The sequence below is a fragment of the Notamacropus eugenii genome, chromosome X (assembly GCF_028372415.1).
Source record: "Notamacropus eugenii isolate mMacEug1 chromosome X, mMacEug1.pri_v2, whole genome shotgun sequence".
NCBI classification, from domain to species: domain Eukaryota; kingdom Metazoa; phylum Chordata; class Mammalia; order Diprotodontia; family Macropodidae; genus Notamacropus; species Notamacropus eugenii.
Genome location: NC_092879.1, coordinates 98,788,357 through 98,808,594, shown reverse-complemented (window position 1 = coordinate 98,808,594; position 20,238 = coordinate 98,788,357). Strand labels below are relative to the sequence as shown.

General features: G+C 49.1%; 1 protein-coding gene and 1 long non-coding RNA gene across 8 annotated transcripts in view; one reads left to right on the top strand and one right to left on the bottom strand.

Annotated features, from left to right (window-relative positions):
• Positions 1–3,021: 3,021 nt before the first annotated feature.
• On the bottom strand, positions 3,022–8,195 carry LOC140515946 (uncharacterized). 6 transcript variants are annotated; one of them, XR_011971204.1, is made up of 7 exons: positions 7,878–8,195; positions 6,910–7,081; positions 5,608–6,750; positions 5,238–5,351; positions 4,663–4,728; positions 3,616–3,740; positions 3,022–3,315 (listed from the first exon to the last, which is right to left on the bottom strand). It is a non-coding gene; the product is annotated as an uncharacterized lncRNA (long non-coding RNA). The 6 variants fall into 6 exon arrangements; XR_011971201.1 differs by having other exon boundaries at positions 3,616–4,728; XR_011971200.1 differs by having other exon boundaries at positions 3,022–3,740.
• A 7,828-nt stretch (positions 8,196–16,023) lies between these two features.
• Positions 16,024–20,238, top strand: part of AKAP4 (A-kinase anchoring protein 4) — a 10,314-nt gene continuing 6,099 nt past the window's right edge. Inside the window, exons 1-3 of one of the 2 annotated variants that reach the window (XM_072626910.1) lie at positions 16,024–16,211; positions 18,183–18,278; positions 20,107–20,154. In XM_072626910.1, the coding sequence (XP_072483011.1) occupies positions 18,183–18,278; positions 20,107–20,154 (144 nt within the window). In that variant the 5' untranslated portion in view covers positions 16,024–16,211. Of the gene's footprint in view, positions 16,212–17,333; positions 17,618–18,182; positions 18,279–20,106; positions 20,155–20,238 lie in introns of those variants that run through there. The other variant, XM_072626911.1, reaches the window with a different exon arrangement.

The window sequence follows — 20,238 nt, the reverse complement described above, 5'->3', positions numbered from 1 at the left end:
CCTGGTAGGGGATCCATATTAGGGGATGCAGATTCATAGAATACCTTTAACTTGTTCACTGGAAGGACCTGTCTAATGAGCTGAGGGAGAAGTACTAGCAGAAGCTACAACTAAAAGAAGCAGAATTAAACTAGCTATTTAACTACTTAGGGCAGCTGGGTGGCACAGCTAGGGTGTCAGGCCCAAGCACTCCCCCTCTTCCACATGACAGTCCTTCAAGTATGATAGGCCCCCACTCCTCTCATCCTAAACCCAGAGCCTGAAATCTGCCCCCCTCTCCCTCCCTGACTCTCTTTCCTATCATGTACCCTATGTTCTAAATAGTTCCCCTACTACACAATTATCATTTCCTACCTCTGGGCCTTGCCCATGCTGCCCACTCCATTCGAAGCACCTTTCTCTGGTCACCCCTGTTAAATCCTTGTCATTCAGTTGTGTCCAACTGTTCTATAACCCCATGGATTAAATCCTATCCATGTTTAAAGACCCTGGTAGCATGTTCTCTCCTCTATGAAGCCTTTCCTGATTTACTGCCCACATAGATAGGACTTTTCATTTTATACTAATGCCAACTGTATTCATAGCCTTTCTAGGATATTCACATGAATCAAGATATTACATCTGTGTCTGTACTGTAGAACCATCCATTATGTCCCTCACCCAGATGTGCAAGGGCTCTGGGACCCCCACCCCCCCATCTCTTTCATTGCCTTCTGCGGCAGCCACAGCAGCCCAAAAGAGGTGCTCTAGAACTTTGAATGTCTGGAGGGTAACAGTTATTAACCCTGGAAGCTTAGAGTTCTATGGGGGGAGGGGGTGTCATGGTAGAATCCAAAGAGAAGTGAAGGTCAGGAATCAGAAGGAATGTGTTGAAATCATACTTCCCCTTTTTATAACCTTGTGACTTTGGGAAAGGCACAGACCTCCACCTGGGCCTCAGTTTTCCCATTTGTCAAATGCAAGGTTTTCACTAGATGATCTGTGAAGTCCCATTCTATTCTCAGTGATCCTGGTTTTAAAAGCAGGTTGGAAGTGTCTGAAAAGGGAATCAAATGTGCTCTATTAGGGAGAACAGACACTGAAATGGAAATGTTCTCCAAAGATGATCTGGTCCCCAGGAGGGGGGCTTTGGAATAAGGATGGGAGCCAGCCACCATTCAAGTGTCCCAGCCTCAGGGGCACTGCCTTCACCTTTGGGGAGGGAGGTCCTAAAAAGCACCAAGGGCATCCCAGTCTCAGGAAAAATGGCTCAAACCACCCATTGGACTAGGCCTGCCTTTGTCCTGTTACGCTGACTCAACTGGCTTGGAGCCTGTAACTGAAGCCTCCCTCTTCAATGAGCACCATTTGCCCAGCCTCCCTTACCCCCAGACCTCAGGCTGGCCAAGTTTTTACCATATGATTGTACCTTGTCACTTCATCTCACTGGGTATTGGTTTCCTGTCAGTAAAGTATGGGGCTTGGTCAAGGTGAAAGCCTGAGGAAAGGCATTTCTGAAGGGCTTGCTATGTGCCAAGTACTGTGTGGAGGCCTGGGGCTTATGCAAATAGAAAAGCAGTCCTGGTTCTCTAAGCTCCCATTCTAATTGGGGGAGACCACCCAGATAGGAGGGTGGAAATGGGCCCGGGGTTGTTGGGGTACAAGTGCCAAGCAGATGGTTTGCCCCATCCTCTCTTGACATTGGGCCACTTTGGTGTATCAAGGACTTTGAGGGTGGCTGCTGAAGTAGGGAGCATCCTCAGGGCAGGTTTCTTCTCCTCAGGATGGCTTTGGGAACAGGTTGGAAATAAGGCTAGTGGCCTGGGAGGCTCTGCTATGCCAAATTCTCAGGTTTGCCAGCTTTGTAGGTGACAGTTTGTTGACAGTGGATGGGGGGGGCGGGGCGGGGAGAGATGGTGGCAAGTCCGTTCTCCACAAGGATTCTGCCCTTCCCAGGTGATGTTATACACATGGATAGAAAGACCAATGGTCTCAGGATTGTTCTAAGGTTCAGGATCCTGGCCTATCACCGGGCTGAGATAGCTTCCCCAGAAGATGGCTGTGCAGTAACATGGAAGGAGAGGGTAGCCACTGCTCTGGCTCACGATGCCCTTTGACCCTCTTTCTAAGAGCTCAAAAGCCCACTTCCTGTGACGTTACTCAGGGGCAGATTGAGCTTGGATTTCAGGAGATGGGTCCTAGTGATGAGGTACAAGCCCAAGTCAAGACCTTTTCCCCTTGGCTAGGGTGGGCTTTTGTCTCGTTTGTCTGAAGGGCCCCCGGCAAAGTCTTTCCTTGCAGTGGGGCTCTTTGGACTCCGCTTCCATTTCTCCCAGTCCAGACACTCCCTATCTTCTATTTAGCATTCTTTTGATACTCTTCCCTTTGATCCTATTACCAGCCCCTCCCATCAAGATCCCCACTAGAGTCTATCTGTATTCACCCCAGGGTACTGGTTATTCCCATACTGCCCATACTGCCCCATCAAGACCATCCCTGGGGCCCCAGACTAGGTGGCGGCACCTGAATTCTTCCCTCAGTCCTTTTCTCGCCTCCATGAAGGCGCTCAGATTCAATCCAGCTCAGACTGTCTAGCTGGGATCCTATCTGGCCCACTTGTGAATACAAGCATTACGAATGCTTAGGCTCCTTAAGAGCCAACCCAAGGTGGCGAATCTTTAATAAACTTTGTTTTTCTTTGGCTTTAAGAAGGCTTGTGTTGAATTTATTCGAGCAGGACCTGGCGTGTCGATATTTTGGGGTACAACACCCCTAAACCTCAACACTAGCAGGAGAGTTGCCCTAAAAGGAGAGGGTCTGCCTCAGGAGGAGCCACATCTCCCCTGCCCTTTTAATTTGGCTTCTAGAGCAGAAATTGAATGATCACATCTGGGGAGTCAGGGGCTGTAACAGGTCCAAGATAGACTAGATGAGATGTCCCCTAAGATCCCTTGCTACCCAACAGGAGAATTGGTTATTCTGGGGCAGACACAATAACCCAGATCAGAAATAAGCCAAGGACATCAGTCGGTTAGTCAGTCAGTCAGTCAGTCAACAAACATTTATTAAGCGCCTAAAGCCAAACACCTAAGTGATTGGGGTTACAAACAAAGGCAGAAGACAGTCCCTGCCCTCAAGGAGCTAGTGGGGTTAGGCAACACAAAAAATTTGCAAGTTAGGTACTGGGGCATTGTGGAGACCTCCAGAGGAGAGAGGGTGGGATGCGACCGGAAGAGATGGCTAGCCTGGAGGCTCTCCTTCAATGGAGCTTCCAATCAGAGCTGAAGTGACCTTGCAGGATAAAAAGCTTTCTTGGGCATGCTGGAGGAGAGCCACCTGAGGAGAAATCAAGGCATGGCTAGGCATGCTGAAGGCTTTGCTGGGGCCCTGGGGAGTCGGTCTGTGTATTTAGACAGTTTGGATTGGAGGGCAGAAATAGGCCTGTGGAATTCGGTGCCCACTGGCACTGGTCCCCAAATCAGAGGGGGCTCATAGGCTCAGGGATTCAGCCCCTGCTTGTTCCCCTGGCCCGTCAGTCACTGGGTAGCAGCCCATGGTGAGTTCACAAAGGCAGTGAGGCAGGCAGCTCTGGGCAGAAAGCAGGAGCTTCCCCAAATGGTTAACATTGAAACTCACCTTAATTTCTCTAGCTAGTTACCACCAGTGGCCACAGATGCAGCAGACATGTGAGCTCACAGAAGGACAGAATGTTCCAGAGGGAAGGGGCCAGGCATCTCTGAGATCCCCTAATCCCAGTTCCCCTGCAGTATGATTGGATTGTCAATAACTCAACTCAATTCAATTCAATTGAACAAACATTTTTGAACTGCCTACTACTACTACTACAGGGCACCATAGGCCCTGTGCTGGGGGCTAGCAATACAGAGGAAAAAGGCCAAGCGAGTGAAGCAGCCTGTGCCTGAAACCATCCTGGCACAGGGTGCTTCCTCAATGGTACCTTTTTCTCTCTGGCAGAGTCCTTGCTGGTAGGCCCCATCCCACATCTGACTTTCTCTAACACTCTGGAGCTGAGGCGCCCAAGTGTCCCCCGTCTGGCACATGGCAGTTCCTATGATCGTCCCTTACCCTTCTCTCCTCCTAAGCCCACAATGTTCAGTCTGGCTCACACCTGTCTCCCCCCAGCATCACACTGGTCCCCTTTATGTACTCCTGTTGTTCTAGCCAGAATGTGTGGATACTGGCAATTCCCTGACTGTACATACAGGAAAGTATGGTTGCTCACACTGCCCACGTAGATGGAGTATCCTTTACCTCTCAGCAGCCCATGTTTGAAGGCCCAGGTCCCATGCCCTCTCCCCTCAGAAGCCTTTTCAGATTTCACCACCAACAAGACCTATAATGCCTCTGTGTGAATGCAGCTGTTTTTACAGGCTTGCTAGGCCTCTCACATGATGCTAGATATGAGTTATCAGCAGACCAGTGGGTATCCTAGGACCATTGTATCCCCCCATGTCACCCCCAAGGCCTCAAAGCCTCCCTCCCTCCTCCATGTCCCCCACAACGCCACTGACCCAGAGGAAGTGCTCTTGACTCACTTGATGATGTGTGTTCCAAAGGGTAACAGTTGGTGGCTCTGGAAGCCTGGTGTTCTAGCGTGCTATTGCTCTGGGGTGAGGGGTGGGGTGGGCAGTGGGGGTCAGAGAGTTTATTGTCAAATCTTACCTCCTCTTTTTAATCCTTCTGACTTTAGGAAGGGTACAGACCTCCTCTGAGACTCAGTTTCCCTCTCTGTAAAATGAAAGATTTCCACTTGAAGACCTGAGGTCCCATTCTACTCTCAGTCAGTGATCACTAGAAGACCAGCTAGGGAGGGCCTGGCCTGCTGAAAGGAGAATTCAATGTGACTTATTAGGGAGGATAGATACCCAAGTGGAAATGTTCTCTAAAGATGGGCTGCTCCCAGGGAGAGGGACTTGGAGCCAAAAGGATGAGAGCCAGCCACTCAGTGTCCCAGCCTTAAGGGCACTGCCTTCACCTTTTTGGGTCTAAAGAAGCCCCAGCTACTGTAGCCCAGTCAGTCCCAGGAGAAATGGGCAAGTTCACTCCAATTTCCCATTCCATTCCTCCAGAGAGCTGAAAGGGCATTTGTCCTCCCTGCTGAGAGCCTCAGGTCTCCCCTACAAACACCCCACCCCCACACCTGCCCCAGAGATGAGGAGCCCCTGGGTAGATTACCACATCTGAAGCAGGAGCATCTCTCTCTTCCTTGGGCAGATACCTCCCATCCAGATACTGACCTCTTCTTTCCTTGCCTAGGCCTCAGAGTCACATGATAGGTGTCCAGCATCACAGGCAAAACTGGTGTCACAGCCTGGCCTCCACACCGGGACATTCTTCTGAACTCTGGGTGCCTATTTGGGGAATATGGTCCAATCTTTCCCAAGCCCGGGCCTCAGTTGGCTCTGCTCAGAAAGAAAGAGTTCTGGAGGGTAATGGGTTCAGGCCCTGAACACCTCCTCCCTCTAGGGCAAAGTCGGTAGATGTGGAGTTTCCCAAACTGGCATCACCCTTGGCATCACTGAAGTTGGACAGACTGGCCTAATCAAGGGCACACTCTCCTACCTTCTTGCTCCCATGTTCTCTGGGCCAGAAATTCCCTTTACCCACCTTGCAGCCTACGGAATTGGCCCACTTCAGACTCCGTGAGTTCTGGTATCCTGTGTCTCTCCCACACTTTATGCAGTCTCAGTTTCCTCATCTCCTCCAATGTCCTCACAATTGGGAGTTCACACCAGTGAGTATATCCATATATGGTGCTTGGCAAACCTTCCTCCAAGCACTGCCATGGCCACCATTATTATCATAGCCCTTTCCTTATATGGTAAGGAAGGAAACACATTTATTGAATGACTACTATATGGCACACACTGTGCTGAGGACTTTTGGAAAATATCTCATTTGATCCTCCCAACAACCCTGAGAGGTAGATACCGTTACTATCCCCATTTTGCAATTGGGGAGACTAAGGCACACAGCGGTGCAGTGATTTGCCCAAGGTCACACAGCTAGCCATATTTGAGCCCAGTACTCCATCTGCTGTCTCATCAGTTGCTTGTCTTGTGTATTCGTGAAACATTAAAAAACTGTGGCTTCAGAGTCACATGACCTTGATTTCCATTCCCAGCTCTTCCAGTTTTTACTTATGTGATGGTGCCTTGTCACGTCATTTCACCTCAGTTTCCCAATCTGCAAAGGGAAGGGCTTACACTATAGGATGGGATGGACAAAAGAAGAAGTGTTAGTAAAGAGTTAGCTTGTTATGTGCCAAGCCCTGGGCCATGCCCTGTGCCAAAGTAAAAGCCAGCCTCTCCCTGCTCTCTGGAAAGGCCCCCATTCTGATAGGTAGAGACAGTCTGATACAGAAGGTGCTCCCTGGGCGGCAGCTGCCAAGCACACAGTGAAGCAGCTTCTTTCCCTGGCATCTCCAGTGATCAAATCATACCTGTCTGATGATGGGCCATGTTGGAGAGTGAAAACTTTATCAGACAGGTCCTTGGTGACTGCTGACATCAGGGCCTGGGGCAGTTAGACTCTCCTTCCTAATATAATGTTGGGAAGTTATCTGGGAAGAGAGGGCCCCTGCTTTGGTCAGGCCCTCTTGTGATCAGGGTGACACTCTCTTGCCTTTTGACTCTGAGTTCCCATCATCCTCTGGAGCTTCCTAAGGGCTGATTTAGCCTGGATGCCAAGGGATGGAACTTAAGCAGGAATGAGGCACGTCAGCATGGTCATTTCACCTAATTTGGGGTCCTAGAAAAAAGATAAGAGATTCTCAGTCAGCTTCAGGATGGATTAAAAGAAAATAGTCCCTAGGGGCCCTTACCACTCAAAGAGCAGGTGATTGGGTGACTGGCACATGAGCCCAGTGCTGGAGCCTGACTGCCTCACCGCTCAGGGCAGCTGCCTTACCTGGGCTTTGTTGGGGCCCTGGGCAGCTGATCTGAGGGACCCTGTGCTTTCAAACCGTTTGTACTGGAGGGCAGAAGCAGACTGTGGAATTCCGTTCCCGCTGGTGCTGGCCCTCACTCAGGGGGGTCTCCCAGGTTCAAGAATCAGCCACGGGGCAGGAGTCAAACGGTCACTAGGGAGCAATGGTGAGCACACAAAGGCAGTGAGGTCGGCAGCCCTGGGCTGAGAGCAGGGGCTTCCCCAGGCGGTATAAATATTTGAATTTAATTTCTCTGGTCAAAGTTACCAATAGTTTTTCATCTATCATAGTTCCAAACCCCACTCAGCCCAAACCAACCGTATACAGTTTGACCCCAGGCCCTGCCTCCCTTCAGAACCACCCACTATCACTTCATGCATTCCTCTAGGGGATCTCACCAGACTGCACAATATAGTTTCCCACCTCCAGGCTTTTTCCCACGCTTCCCACTCCATCTGGAATTCCTAACCCCCCAGGCAGCCTAATTCAGTCCTAACCATATTACAGTAGATACTCTAGAGTCTGTGAATTACTGGGTACCCAGTCAGAGGGTTACAGAGGCCCTGGAAGCCTGGCATTCTAGGGTGCTGGAGTCCTGGTAGAGAACTGAGAGGACTAGGGGGTTGGGAGTCAGAGGATGGACATTCAAATCCTGCCTCCTTTCATACAATTCTTGTGATTTAGGAAAAGGCACAGATCTTCTCCTGGGCCTCAGTTGCTTCCTGTGTGAAATGAAAGGTTTGTACTAGAAGACCTCTGAGGACAGGCTTGGTAGGCTCCAGACCTCACCTCCTCCAGGCCAGGACTATGGCAAAGCCTGCTGGTTGGTCTCCCTGCCTCATGTACTCCTGCTCCAGACCTTCCTACACACACACACACACACACACACACACACACACACACACACACACACACACACACACACACACACACACACACACACGCCTACCTCCAATCAGCAAACTCCAGTGACTCCCAACTAGTGCCAGGATCAAAGATAAAATCCCTAATTAAAGGGCCTGCTAGCTTGACCCCTTCTTGCCCATCATTTGTCCTTCCATGTACTCTGCGACCCAGTGATGCAGGTGTGACTGTTGTCCTCGATCTCTCTCCTCATCTGGATTTCTGGTTTCAGTGGCCCTCTTCATGACTCAGCTGACGTCCAGACTTCTACAAAAAGTCTTTGGAGCTCAGCTCCTCCTGAAGCTTGGTGCTCTCACCTGTCTGACATGGATAAACCTCTGTGTTAGTCCAGGAGATCCTTGGAATGCAGGGAAGCTGGTTTGCCACTCTTTGTATTTCCACCCCATGCCTGGCACATAATAGGAACTAAATAAAGATTGTTAATTGGACTTGGGTCACCTGCCTCACTGGTTTTCTTGTGAACTCTGGGTGCTCTGGGGAATGTGCTCCAGTGCTCCCCAGACTATTTGGCTCCTTTTCAAACGGGATACCCCAAAACAACATTCCTCCTTTCTTGACCATCAGCTCCCCAACTGAAACGTGCACTGTGTTGACCTACTGTGTGTCTTAGCTTCTTGCTCTCCAGGATTCAGGTAGCCCCAAGACCTCCATGTGGACCTGCTTCCAGTGGACCCAGAAGGAAGGACGGACAGTGCCAGAGGAGAGAGGATTCAGTTCCAGAAAAACTCAGTCCTAAACATGTCTTATGGATTTTAAGGAATTTAACTAGATTCACCAGGAAGTTGCTCAACAAGCTTTTATTAAACACCTCTTCTGTGCTGAAGGCTGGGGATGCAAACAAAGGCAAAGTGCAGTTCATGCCCTAATGGGTGACACAATATGGAAACAACTCTGGACCAACAAGTTATCTAACTCCAGGAGCAATCAGGGACAGTCTCGAAAGGAAGGTATTAGCATAAGGGGATCAGGAAAGGCTTCTCACAGAAGGAGGGTTTTTAGCTAGAACCTGAAGGAGGCTGAGATGAGGAGAGGGAGCATTCCAGGCATGGGAGACAGCCAGGGCAAATGCCCAAAGTCAGGAGATGTCTGTGGCACAGCCAGGAGGCCATTGTCACTGGATCAAAGGCTCTTTGGGGGTGTAGATGGTGTGAGAAGGCTGAAATGGTAGGAAGGGGCCAGTTTATGATGGGTTTTCAAAGGGCCCTGAAGGTGATAGGGAACCCCTGGAGTATGGGGGAGTGACATGACTGGGTCAAGCAGATTCATTTGGCAAAAGAGTAGAGGATGGACCACCCCAATGATGCTAAGCCTGGACCTCATTCCCGCCTTGTTTCCCAGCATTCCCCTCAGCATACGGTGAATCCTTAGAGTCAGTGGGGTTGGACATCCCAGGGCAGAGGGCATGAGCCATTTCTAGCCCTCACAATTCACTTTACTTCACTTCAGTAAGCATTTATTAAGTATGAAGCTGGTTTGTGGCACTGTCATAGGAGCTACCAATCCACAAAAACCAAAACCAGAGCAGTTGGAGCAGCCTGGACTTGAAAGCGGCCTGGGACAGAGTGCCCTTTTGCACTGCCCTTGGCCTTTCAGACTTGCCTCAGCCCAAATGGGCCCTTCTCTATCCCCCTGGATCCCTGGAGCCAAGGAGACCAAGTATCTACCTTCCATCTGACAGCCCCATCAATAAGATAGCTCCTCAGTCCTCTCATCCTAGGCCCAGAGCCTGCACTCTGGCTCCAAGTCCCTTCTCCCCTTCTTTCTGACCTTATGCTGTCTATACCCCTTCATGTTCCTTATGTTCTAGCCAGACTAGACTACTGACAGTTTCCTGAGCACACAATATAGTTTCCCATCTCTGGGCTGTTGTCCATGCTTTCCCTCACCCCACCCCCAAGGGCTAAGACCCTGCCTCCTCTCTCAGCCTCCCTTCCCATTGCAGTAACAGCAGCAGCCCCAAGGAGGTGTTCTACAAGAGTAGAATGCCTGGCTGTCCAGAGGGTGACAGTTAGGAGCCTGGGAGCCTGGCATTCTAGGGTGTTGGGGTCCTGGTAGAGTACAAAGTGGGCTGGAGATTTGGGAATCAGAGGGTATAGTATCCTCCCCTTTTACAACCCTTGCAGCTTTGGGAAGGCACAGAGCTCCACCTGGGCCTCAGATTCCTCATTTGTCAAATGCAAGGTTTGTTACTGGAAGACCTCTGAGGTCCCTCTCTGCTCTAAATTTGGAATCCTAGAAAAGCACATTGGAAGTGTCTGGCCTGTGGATGAGGGAATTAAATGTGTCTTGTTACCAAGAACTCAGGGAACACTTTCTTCCAAGATGGTCTGGTCCCTGGGAGAGATAGGTTTGAACAAAAAGGATGGGAGCCAGGCACTCGGATTCCCACCAGGGGGCGCTGCCTTGGCCCATTTTTGGAAGCTGTAGCTCCATTCACGGGGCTTTCTCTTTTTAGACTTGTGACTAGCCTGGCTTTTGTCCCATAACACAGGAGCCCCCGGTTGAAATCCTTCTTCTTGGGGAGAGCCTCAGATCTCGTGCCTCCAAACCCACACACTGCATCCCTCTTTGTAGCAAGCTTTTCCTGTCCTCCTCTGTCTTTGTGCCTTCTCCTTACACTTCCCCCATCTACACCTCATCTGAACAGTATTGTTTTCAGACAGTTTGGACAAGAGAACAGAAACAGACCTGTGGAATTCAGTGCCCACCAGTGCTGACCCCTAAACAGAGGGAGTTCACAGGCTCAGGGATTCAGCTTCTGCTGGAGGCAAATGGTCACTAGAGAGCAATCCATGGTGAGCTCACAAGGGCAGTGAGACCAGGCAGTCCTGGGCAGAGGGCAGGGGCTTCCCTAAATGATAAACACTGAACTCACCTTAATTTCTCTAGCTAGTTACCAGTAGCCACAGACCGAGTAGATCTATGAGCTCACAGAAGGATAGAATGTTCCAGAGGGAAGGGGCCAGGCATCTCTGAGGTCCTCTAATCCCAGCTTCCAATAAAGATTGAGACCATCAGTTAAACCTGGTTCAATTTGGCAAGTGTTTATTAAGGGCCAATATGGTACCCACCAGGCCATGTCCATAGTGCTAAGCATTCACACAACCAAAACAGTTGGACCAGCCTATGCTCGAACCTGTCTCTCTCACCTTTTGGGGGCAGTCCCAAATGCCCTTCTCTGACACCTTAACTCTGGAGCCAAGGGAACCAAGTGTTCTCCCTCTTTTACCTGAGAACCCTTCCAATATGATAGCACCTCAGTCCTCTCATCCCAGGCTCCACAATCTCCCTCTTCTAACCTTCCACTAGTCCCTTTCACATACCACATCATATGGTTTCTCATTTCTGGGTTTTTGCCCATGCCACCCATCTGGAGTATGCTTCACCACCCAATCACTCCAAGTCAATACTCACCATGTTTACCCAGGACTCAATCACACACCGTCTCCTCTGAGAAGTTTTTCTGTCCTCCTCACTAATGTTTTCCACAAACTGTACAGGGCTTTCACACCATTCTAGGTATTACTAGTTTGTCTGCGTGAACTATATTACCATTATATTTGTCACCCCACCAGCCCAAGGGCTGGGACCCTGCCTCCTCATCTCTCTCATCACCCCATGCAGCAGCAGCAGCCCCAAGAGGGTGGAATACTTGGCTGCCCAGTTAAGAGCCTGGAAGCCTGGCATTCTAGGGTATGGGGATCCTGGTAGTACAAAATGGGCTGAGGTTTGGGCTTCAGAGTGTATTGTCAAATCAGGCCTCCCCTTTTTATGAACCTTGTGACTTTGGAAAAGACATGGAACTCCACCTGAGCCTCAGTTTCCCCATTTGTCAAAATGTAAGGTCTGTTCCTGGAAGACCTTTGAGGTTCTTCTCTGCCCTAAATCTGTAATCCTGGAAAAGCATGTTGAAAGTGTCTGGCCTGTTGAAAAGGGAATTACTTGGGTCTTGTTACCAAGAATAGGAAACACAGTGACCATTTTCCCTAAAGCAGGAGTGATCCCTGGGCGAGAAGGTTTGCTCCTTTACAGCAGTGGCGTCCAACTCCAAGACCAACAAGTTGGGCCTCATAGTGACTTGGAACCCCTCCAAAATTCCCCTTAGCTGTGTTGTACTGTGTGTTTATTTACTCAGATAAGCATTTCCCAATGACATTTCCATGAGGTTCAGGCTGTACTTGTGAGTTTGGCCAAATTAATTAATTACTTTAAGGTCCCCTACAGATGCTCCCCATTCTGGTGTAACACTCTCAATACCCAGCCTTAGGGAAATGGTGGCACCTACTCACAGGGTTGTTTGGACGGTCCAAGGAGGCCTTGCTGGGCACACTTTCTATCAACCACGGTACATGGCAGCTTTTACATCTCTGTGTCTGTGTGGAAAGCACCATCCCGAGCCCTGGACACAATCCGTGTGCTCAGGGCAGCCCATTCTGATAGAGATGGTCGGCCCTGCTAGGACACCTCAGCCGCAGGAGTTCTGGGGGGCCTCTTCTTTCTCACATTTCCAGGGATCAAGCCATAGCTCTTTCTGATGTTGAGCCACTTGAAGAAATCAAGGACTTTGGGGTGAGAGCTCTTTGAGGTGGGTCTTCAGTGGCCCCTGAGGAGATAGGGGATGTAGCACTCAGGGTACCTCCTCTATAAGGCAGCAGCAGGGGCTTTAACCTAAGAGGACTAAGAGGGGCTGCTATTTCAAGGGATCATGGACTCAGAACACCCCACAGCTCCCTCTCAGCCTGAAATCTATGTTCTTGGCATCTTGCAAAGCTGCACCCAGATGTCAGGGGACAGTTTCTACTCAGGAACTCTGCCCAAAAAGGTGACAGTGTGCCTCAGGAGGTAGAGAGCTCCCCCAGATTTGAGGTCAATGACCATATAGAGGGGAGGTATAGAGGAGACTCTCAAGCAGGTCCAGGGTGGACTAGCAGAGATGTCCCCTAAGGTCTCTTGTCACTCAGAGGATGTGATTTTGTGGCAGACACATGCGGTCCTGGAACAAGCAAGAGACATGGCTGGCATTCTGTCTAACTTGGGGCTTTGCTGGGGCTCTGGACAGCTACTCTGGGGGATCGGGATCCTATGTTTTCAGACACTTTGGACAGAGCAGCAGAAACAGACCTGTGGAATTCAGTGCCCACTGGCATAGACCCCCCAGTCAGAGAGAGTTCACAGGCTCAGGGATTCAGGCCCTGCTAGAAGCAAAACCAATCACTAGGGAACAGCCCATGGTGAGCCCACAAAGGCAGTGATGCTAGGCAGCCCTGGGCAGAGAGCAGGGGCTTCCCCAAATGGTAAACATTGAATTCACCTTAATTTCTCTGGTCAAAGTTACCAGTAGCCACAGACTGAGTGGACCTGTGAGCTCATAGAAGGATAGAATCTTCCAGGGGAAGGGACCAGGCACCTTGGAGGTCCCATAATCCCAGCTTCCCCTGCAGGATTAGTTCATCTGCTATAGTCCTGACAGTACAACTCAATGCAGTTAAATTCAACAAGCATTTTGAAGTGCCAGGCTGGTGCCTGGCCCCGGTTTTAGGCACTTAAGGACACACTGAGACAGAAAGCAAAAGATATAATTACACTTTATAACAGGGCCATAATATTTGGAATTTTGTGTAAATTTATCAGGAGTAATCCTATAGAAGAAATACTTTATCTAGGCCCTACCGAGGTATTTTTTAATGCTTGTTAGTACCTTGTTTTATGTCTTACTTCCACTAATATTCATTAAAGTTGGAGTTGTCAACCAGCCTGTGCTTGAAAGCCTCTAGGGCCAGGGCGCTTCCTACAAGTCCGGTGAGGCAGATCTCCCTGGGCCTGCCTGCATCCCTCCTTGGGGCTGCCTTTCTTGTTAGGACCATCGCAAAGGTACCCTTCTCTAATACCTTGACTCTCGGGAGCTAAGGGACCCATGTGTTCTCCCTCTTCAGGGTGACAGCCCTCTCATCACAAACACCTACACGACACGCAGGTGCTCTCTCCCCTCCCCTCATGCTAGTCCTCACGTAGCCTAAGTTTTAGCTAACCTGGACTTCTGGCAGTTTCCAACCATCGGGTCTTTGCATGTGTTGCCCAATCCAGGGGAAACACCCTCACTTCTAGTCAGCCCAGTTAACTCCACCTTACACCTACCTAAAGGCTCAGGTCACAGTTTATCTCTTCTATGAAGTCTTTCTTGACTTCGTTAACTACATAGAACCTTTCCAGTCTTTGTACTGATGCAGCTCTTTTCAAGGCTTTACAGGACTTCCATAGTATGAATTCTGGGTAGTACCACCACATACTTATGTATGTGCTGTAAGTCCTGCCATGCAAAGGCTGAGACCAGAGATGCTGCCTGTTGGAGGATGACAGTTAGTGGCCCTGGAAGCCCAGAATTCAAGGGTATGGGGGTCACGGCACAGTAGGAAGGGAGGGTGGGGTCTGGGAATCAGGGTGGGGGGACATATTTAAGTCCCACTTCTGTCCCTTGAAGTCTGTTTCACCTTAGGAAAGTCCCTTCCTCTGTTTGGGTCTCAGTTTCCTCCTTTGTAAAAGAAAGCATTGGCCTTTGTTGGGTTTCCATCTCTCAACCTCCACTCAGGTAATCTTGGAAGTATTCGTCCTCTTATAAAGATATTTTTAACCTGTAGCACTTCGGGAGAATATGAACATAATGGAAATAAAAATGGTCTGATCCATGGTAGAGAGGGCTTTGAACAGGAAGAATGAGAGCTCAATCACTGAGCAGCAAACCTGGGGGAGGGCACTGCTTTGCCTTTGGGGCTCTAAAAAGCGCCAGTGGCAGGCCAGCACAGAACAAATGGCTTGGTTTCCTTGGATTTCCCTTTCTACACTTACATACTGAGGGCCTCTGGGCTGAGCCTAGTTCTTAACATGCCCAGATGTGGCACTGGGCCAGCCTCTGCCCACCTCCTCCCCACTCTTGGCCTTTCTCCCTCCAAACTGCAGCTCCAGGGAATATGTTGCCTGGGGGTGTACTCCCAGTTTCAAAACAGGCTTCTCTCCTCTTGTCCTTGGGCATCTCTTACCCAAATGCTAAAGTCTTTTTCTTTGCTTGTCTAATTTCCAGATATGACTTTGGGAAATGGTTATCCCAGTGAGGGCTTCTAGGGTCTCCCTTTGACCCAGAAGCCCCCCTTCATGGGGCTTTGAGCTCTTGCACTGGGAATACAGAGCCTGTAGATACTCCATACAGCTATTCCTTGCCCTATAGAACACATGCCCCTTGAGAGCAGGGCTTGCTTCACTTTTGTCTGTGCTTCCCTGGCACCCAGTGGGGTGCCTGGCATGTTTGGGAAGGGACTAATTCAGACCTCATAAGTGAGGACCACGGAGAGAGCAGGGTGGACTGCATGGTTTCTTAACCTGGTGCTGGGGCCTTATTTTAACATGTGGACAGTAACGGTCCTTCAATGTAATTGGTCTCCTTTTGTAATCCAAAGCACATCATTTGATATTATTTAAAAACATGACTCTGGGAAGGGGGCCATAGGTTTCACCAACCTATCACTCACAACATGAAAAAAAGGTGCAGAAAGCCCTTCTCCAGAGTAGAAGTTTGGGCCAAGAATCATGGCCTGTTTGGGGCAATGACCCTGGGGAAGGGAGAAAATGCAGACAGGTGGGGACAAGGAGGCCCTTCTTACTCAAAATGAGGACATGTTTTGGTTAGGGTTTTGAATGATGGGAGGCTGGGAATCATCAAGTCCACTCACTCCTGACTTTGCTCTAAGAGCCATTGCCATGGGAGCAGCAGAGCCACGTGGGAAGGGGCAAGGGAGAGACAAGAATAACAGGTCTGGAATGATTTCTCAAAATAGGAAGTGAAAATGGAGATGTTTCGATGTGGGATAAACATTGATTTAGAGAATGTGACTCAGGCAACTGTCCTACAGTGGCTAGAAGGAGATTTCACGGACTCCTTTGAATTTCATGGGCCTAGAAAGCTCTGCCAGGGCTATCCTGAGCAGATTCAACCTTACCATGATTTTTAATGATAACAATAAAATAATAAATGCTTTCAATCAAACTGAATACTGATCAATATTTTATCTGTATGTGCTGGCTGAGCTCAGTGACCTCATTTGAAGAGCCAACCATTCAGGGCAGCCAGAATGTTGAGGTCATCTCCCCTGCTTTGTGGTGTCACCGATCACCGTGGAAACAAGTAATGCCAGTCACTTAAATTCCAGCCCCGACTGGAGGCTGAGGCATTCGGGTAGTATGGAGAGCTAAAGAAGGAAGCAACAACTCCCCAGTCTGGCAAGGTCATCTCACAGCCAAAACACCAGTTACCCCGAAACGAAAATCGTTCCCCAGTCTGAAGCATTGTACCACCCTGTCTACTGCAAAGGTAGAAGAAACTCAGCTGAGTTGGGTTAGGGCTTCCCCCCCCCCCCCCCCATCAAGCTGCCCTCAGTGGGGCAGTTGAAAGGGAAGTTTGCATTATAACTTAATATCCCCACAGTCCCCAAATTCACAGTCTTCCCACAGAAATTGGATCCAACGTGCCTTCGACTTGTCTATAGTTAACCCAGGGGGGAAAGGGAATTCAGATGTGGGAGGGATCCTTTTACTGGCTCAGCCCAAGGAGGGAGGGAAAGGGAATTCATAAGTGGGAGAGATTCTTTTTGGGGTCAGCCCAAGGAGGGAAAAGGGAATTCAGAGGTGGGAGGGATCCTTTTACTGGCTCAGCCCAAGGAGGGAGGGAAAGGGAATTCAGATGTGGGAGGGATCCTTTTTTGGGGGGAGGGGTTCAGCCCAGGGAGGGAAAAGGGAGGGAAAAGGGAACTCAGATGTGGGAGGGATCCTTTTTTTGGGGGGGGGGGGGGTTTCAGCCCAGGGAAGGAAAAGGGAATTCAGATGTGGGAGGGATCCTTTTTTGGGGGGAGGGGTTCAGCCCAGGGAGGGAAAAGGGAGGGAAAAGGGAATTCAGATGTGGGAGGGATCCTTTTTGGGGGGGGGGGGTCAGCCCAGGGAAGGAAAGGGAATTGAATTTTTAGGTATGGGAGGGAGGAGCCCTTTGGAATATAGATTTTGAACTGTTTGATGCTACTTTATGAGTCTTCATATCTCTTCCCCCAAAAAATCTCTTATTTTAAATAATTTTATAAATTTGGTAACCACTGAGGTGGTGTGGGCCCAAATGGTCTTGGTAGCTCAAAGGGAATACCTACGAAGTAACTGGGGTGGAGGTGGGGAGGAGATCGAACTTGCTGGCATTCTTAACCACTAAAGTTAAAGGCTGAAAAGGCCTTTTTATCCACCCATTCTTTCTCTAGTTGGAATGAAATTTGATATAATCTACTCCCAAAAAACTGAGTGTTGGGAACTGGTGGGGTTGATCCCTGACTACCTTTCACACCCTCACCAAAAGGGTAGGGGAGAAGCTGGGAAGGAAGTAAGGAAATAGTTCCTAAAAGTGGGCCCCAAATGCCCCTGATTTGATTAAGAGGTATTTTAATATAAAAATCAGCCCAAGCTGTATGCTGGCCCCACCCAGTTTTGAGCTCAGCACAAGTCCATTGATGACTGAGGCTGATGACACTTCAGGGTGACTGTGATGTAACAGAGGGTGATGACCAGCCCCAGGTAACAAGAGTGGTGAGGGGAGCCCCGGCTGGTCAGTTGCACTCAGACCGCCGGACGGGAGGGACATCCAGCTGTAAGGTGCCCAAGAACTCGGCACTGCCCACTACCATCTAAGGGGCCCAGCTTCCTTTCTGGGTACCAGGCTTCAATACAGACTACTCTACCAAGGTAATAGAGTTAGACTTTTCTATGTCCTTCTCTCCACATCTCTTCTCTTATCCCTTCTTATTTATTTCTTCTCTCTTTTTTCTTTTTGGTTCTTTGGATCTGTGGGGGCACTTTTCTAGTCTCTAGTGAGAGAGTCTATATGACTCCTTTTTAATCTCAAGTAACTAGGGATGAGAAAAGGAGGAATTTTTTTCACCTTTTTCTTCTGAAGCGGCTGGTGCGGGGCGGGGGGAGTTTCTTGTTTTTCCAACAATTTATCTTTCTGAGAATAGAGTCTGCTAATAAGATCAAATTGAGAGAACAAGATCAAAAATTGAAATTCTTTTATTAGAGGGTTTCCCTAAAATCCTAAAGTATTTGGGAATGGAGTTTAAGTTAGATAATTCCCAAACTGGTATTAGGATTTCCACCCCCACCCACCCCTACCCCACCCCCTTCTTAAAAGTGAGAGATAGGAAAAGAAAGGTTGTAAGGTTTTGTAAAAAATTTCAGGTACTGGAGATCTCTGGTCCCTCCAAATTCAGAGAACATTTCCTCCCATACTTTTCCGTTTGTCTTATTTCAGATGTCTGATGATATTGACTGGTTACATAGCCGCAGAGGGGTCTGCAAGGTTGATCTCTATAGCCCAACAGGACAACAAGACCAGGACCGAAAAGTGGTAAGTAAAGGGAGAACTAAGCACCCCAGATGGGGGCACACACGTCCTAGGTGAAATACGCTAGCTTCATTTGGACAAATCACCCACAAAACAAGTCTCCGCTTTTTGAGACCACTTCCAAAGCAGGGAAACTTTGTTTAGATTTGCCATTTATAACATGGGGAGAAGAAGGTAGAAGGGAAAGAAATTGGAGAAATTTGGGGAAAAAAATGTTTTAAACCAAATCAAATGGAGGTGGGGGCCACTTAGAGGGCACGGGAAAACAGACTGAGTTGTCTGGCAACCCAAATCCATGACCTCACACAGGCCATGATGTAATAAAGCCCCCCTCACCCAGGTAGCTTCCAGCTAGCTCAGCTCAATTGTAACTCTCAGAAAGTCATGATGTCACAAAGGGAGCCGTGGAGCTTAGAGTCCAGAGAGCTGAGCTGGTTTTGACTCAGCCCTGGCTCTACCACTAAGAACTGTGGGGCCTTAGGCAACTAGAGCAGCTGCTCTCAGCCCTTAGTTCTCTCATTTCATTTGTCCTATAAAAGGATAGCTTTACCAAAAGTTCTCCCTTTAAGAATTTCACACTCTAGCAGTACAGAGAACCACAACCCTATTCACTTCTACCTAGCCTTGCCACCATCATCCCATCCCATTTAGTCAGTAACAATCCAACAGAAGGCCAGCCCCTTTTATAGAAACCTTCCATAATATTAATAAAATAACTAGCTGACATTTCTGTGTAGTTCTAAACAGTTTATAACAGTCTCATCATACACTAGTTTCTTTAAAAAAAGTTGTTGAGGAAGATCCAAGGAAGACTAGATTAAGCAATGAGGATGGGACATGACATGATAAAATTACACTTTTCCTCTTCACTGAGTCTGTTCCTAAAGATCATTCCAAGTCCTGCCACAGTGGAACCCTGGTCTTGGCCAAGGTAACAGCAGCATGGGAAAGAAATGCAGCTCTGGGGAGAACTTCACTGCCAGGCCTAGAGGCCTGAGGGCTACCCGAGTCTTACCTTACTATCGAAGGTCTTCGGCTGGCCAAACCGGATAAACGTATGAGAGAAGAGACTTTCCAGAGTCGAACAAGGGTTAGGCTTTATTCAGGGTCTTGGTTACATGTGCAGGGGGAACTCTTCCTTAGGAGAGAGGGGAATCTCCCAAGGAGGCAAAGATCTTACAGTAAGAGAATGAAAACAGAAGTGGAAGTGGGGAGAGAGGGGAGAGGGGCCTTCTGTCCTGTAAGGGCCCCTCAGTGCTAAGAGCGCCTTCAGGCTTTCCTGACCCTACTTAAGCTCTCTGGCCACATAGTTTGCACCTGAATACCGTGCCTGTTAGATAACAATAGGTGTGCTCAGATCTGGGCCAATCTCGAGGACAGGGATGCTCTCTCCCAGCACGTTTCCCACGGGGAAGAGGCGGAAATGCACAAGATAGCCCGGTCTCACACCTCAATTCCCTGCTGTTCCCTGGGGGGCCTCATGAGAACTCTAAGGTTTAGAAGTCCTCACCTTTACCCACCTGAGACTGTCCACATGGAACTGAGCTTACACCCCCAACACTTCACAAAGGTCCCAGCAGCCAAGGGAATGACAAACCCAGAGAGGTCCCAACAGCTCCCTCCAGAGGAGAAGGATCAGGACCGTTCTTTCCTCTGTTCTCCCCAACTGGAAAGATAAGAGCTTTCCAATAGGGAAGAGAAGGAAAGAAGGGCTAAGGGAAGAGGACGTGTGGACATTTCCTCCTCAGGTTTCTGAGGCCTTGACCTAGCTGACGCCTTGGACCGGACAGCTTTTCTCTAACCCTGTCCCTCCCGTTTCCTTCTGGCTTAGATTTGCTTTGTTGATGTATCAACTCTCAATGTAGAAGACAAAGACAAAGTAAGTAGTGACCTACTTTAGACCTGACAAGTCACCAGATCACCCAGGGTCCAAATGAGGAAGAGAAAGGAGCAGCGGGCCTGA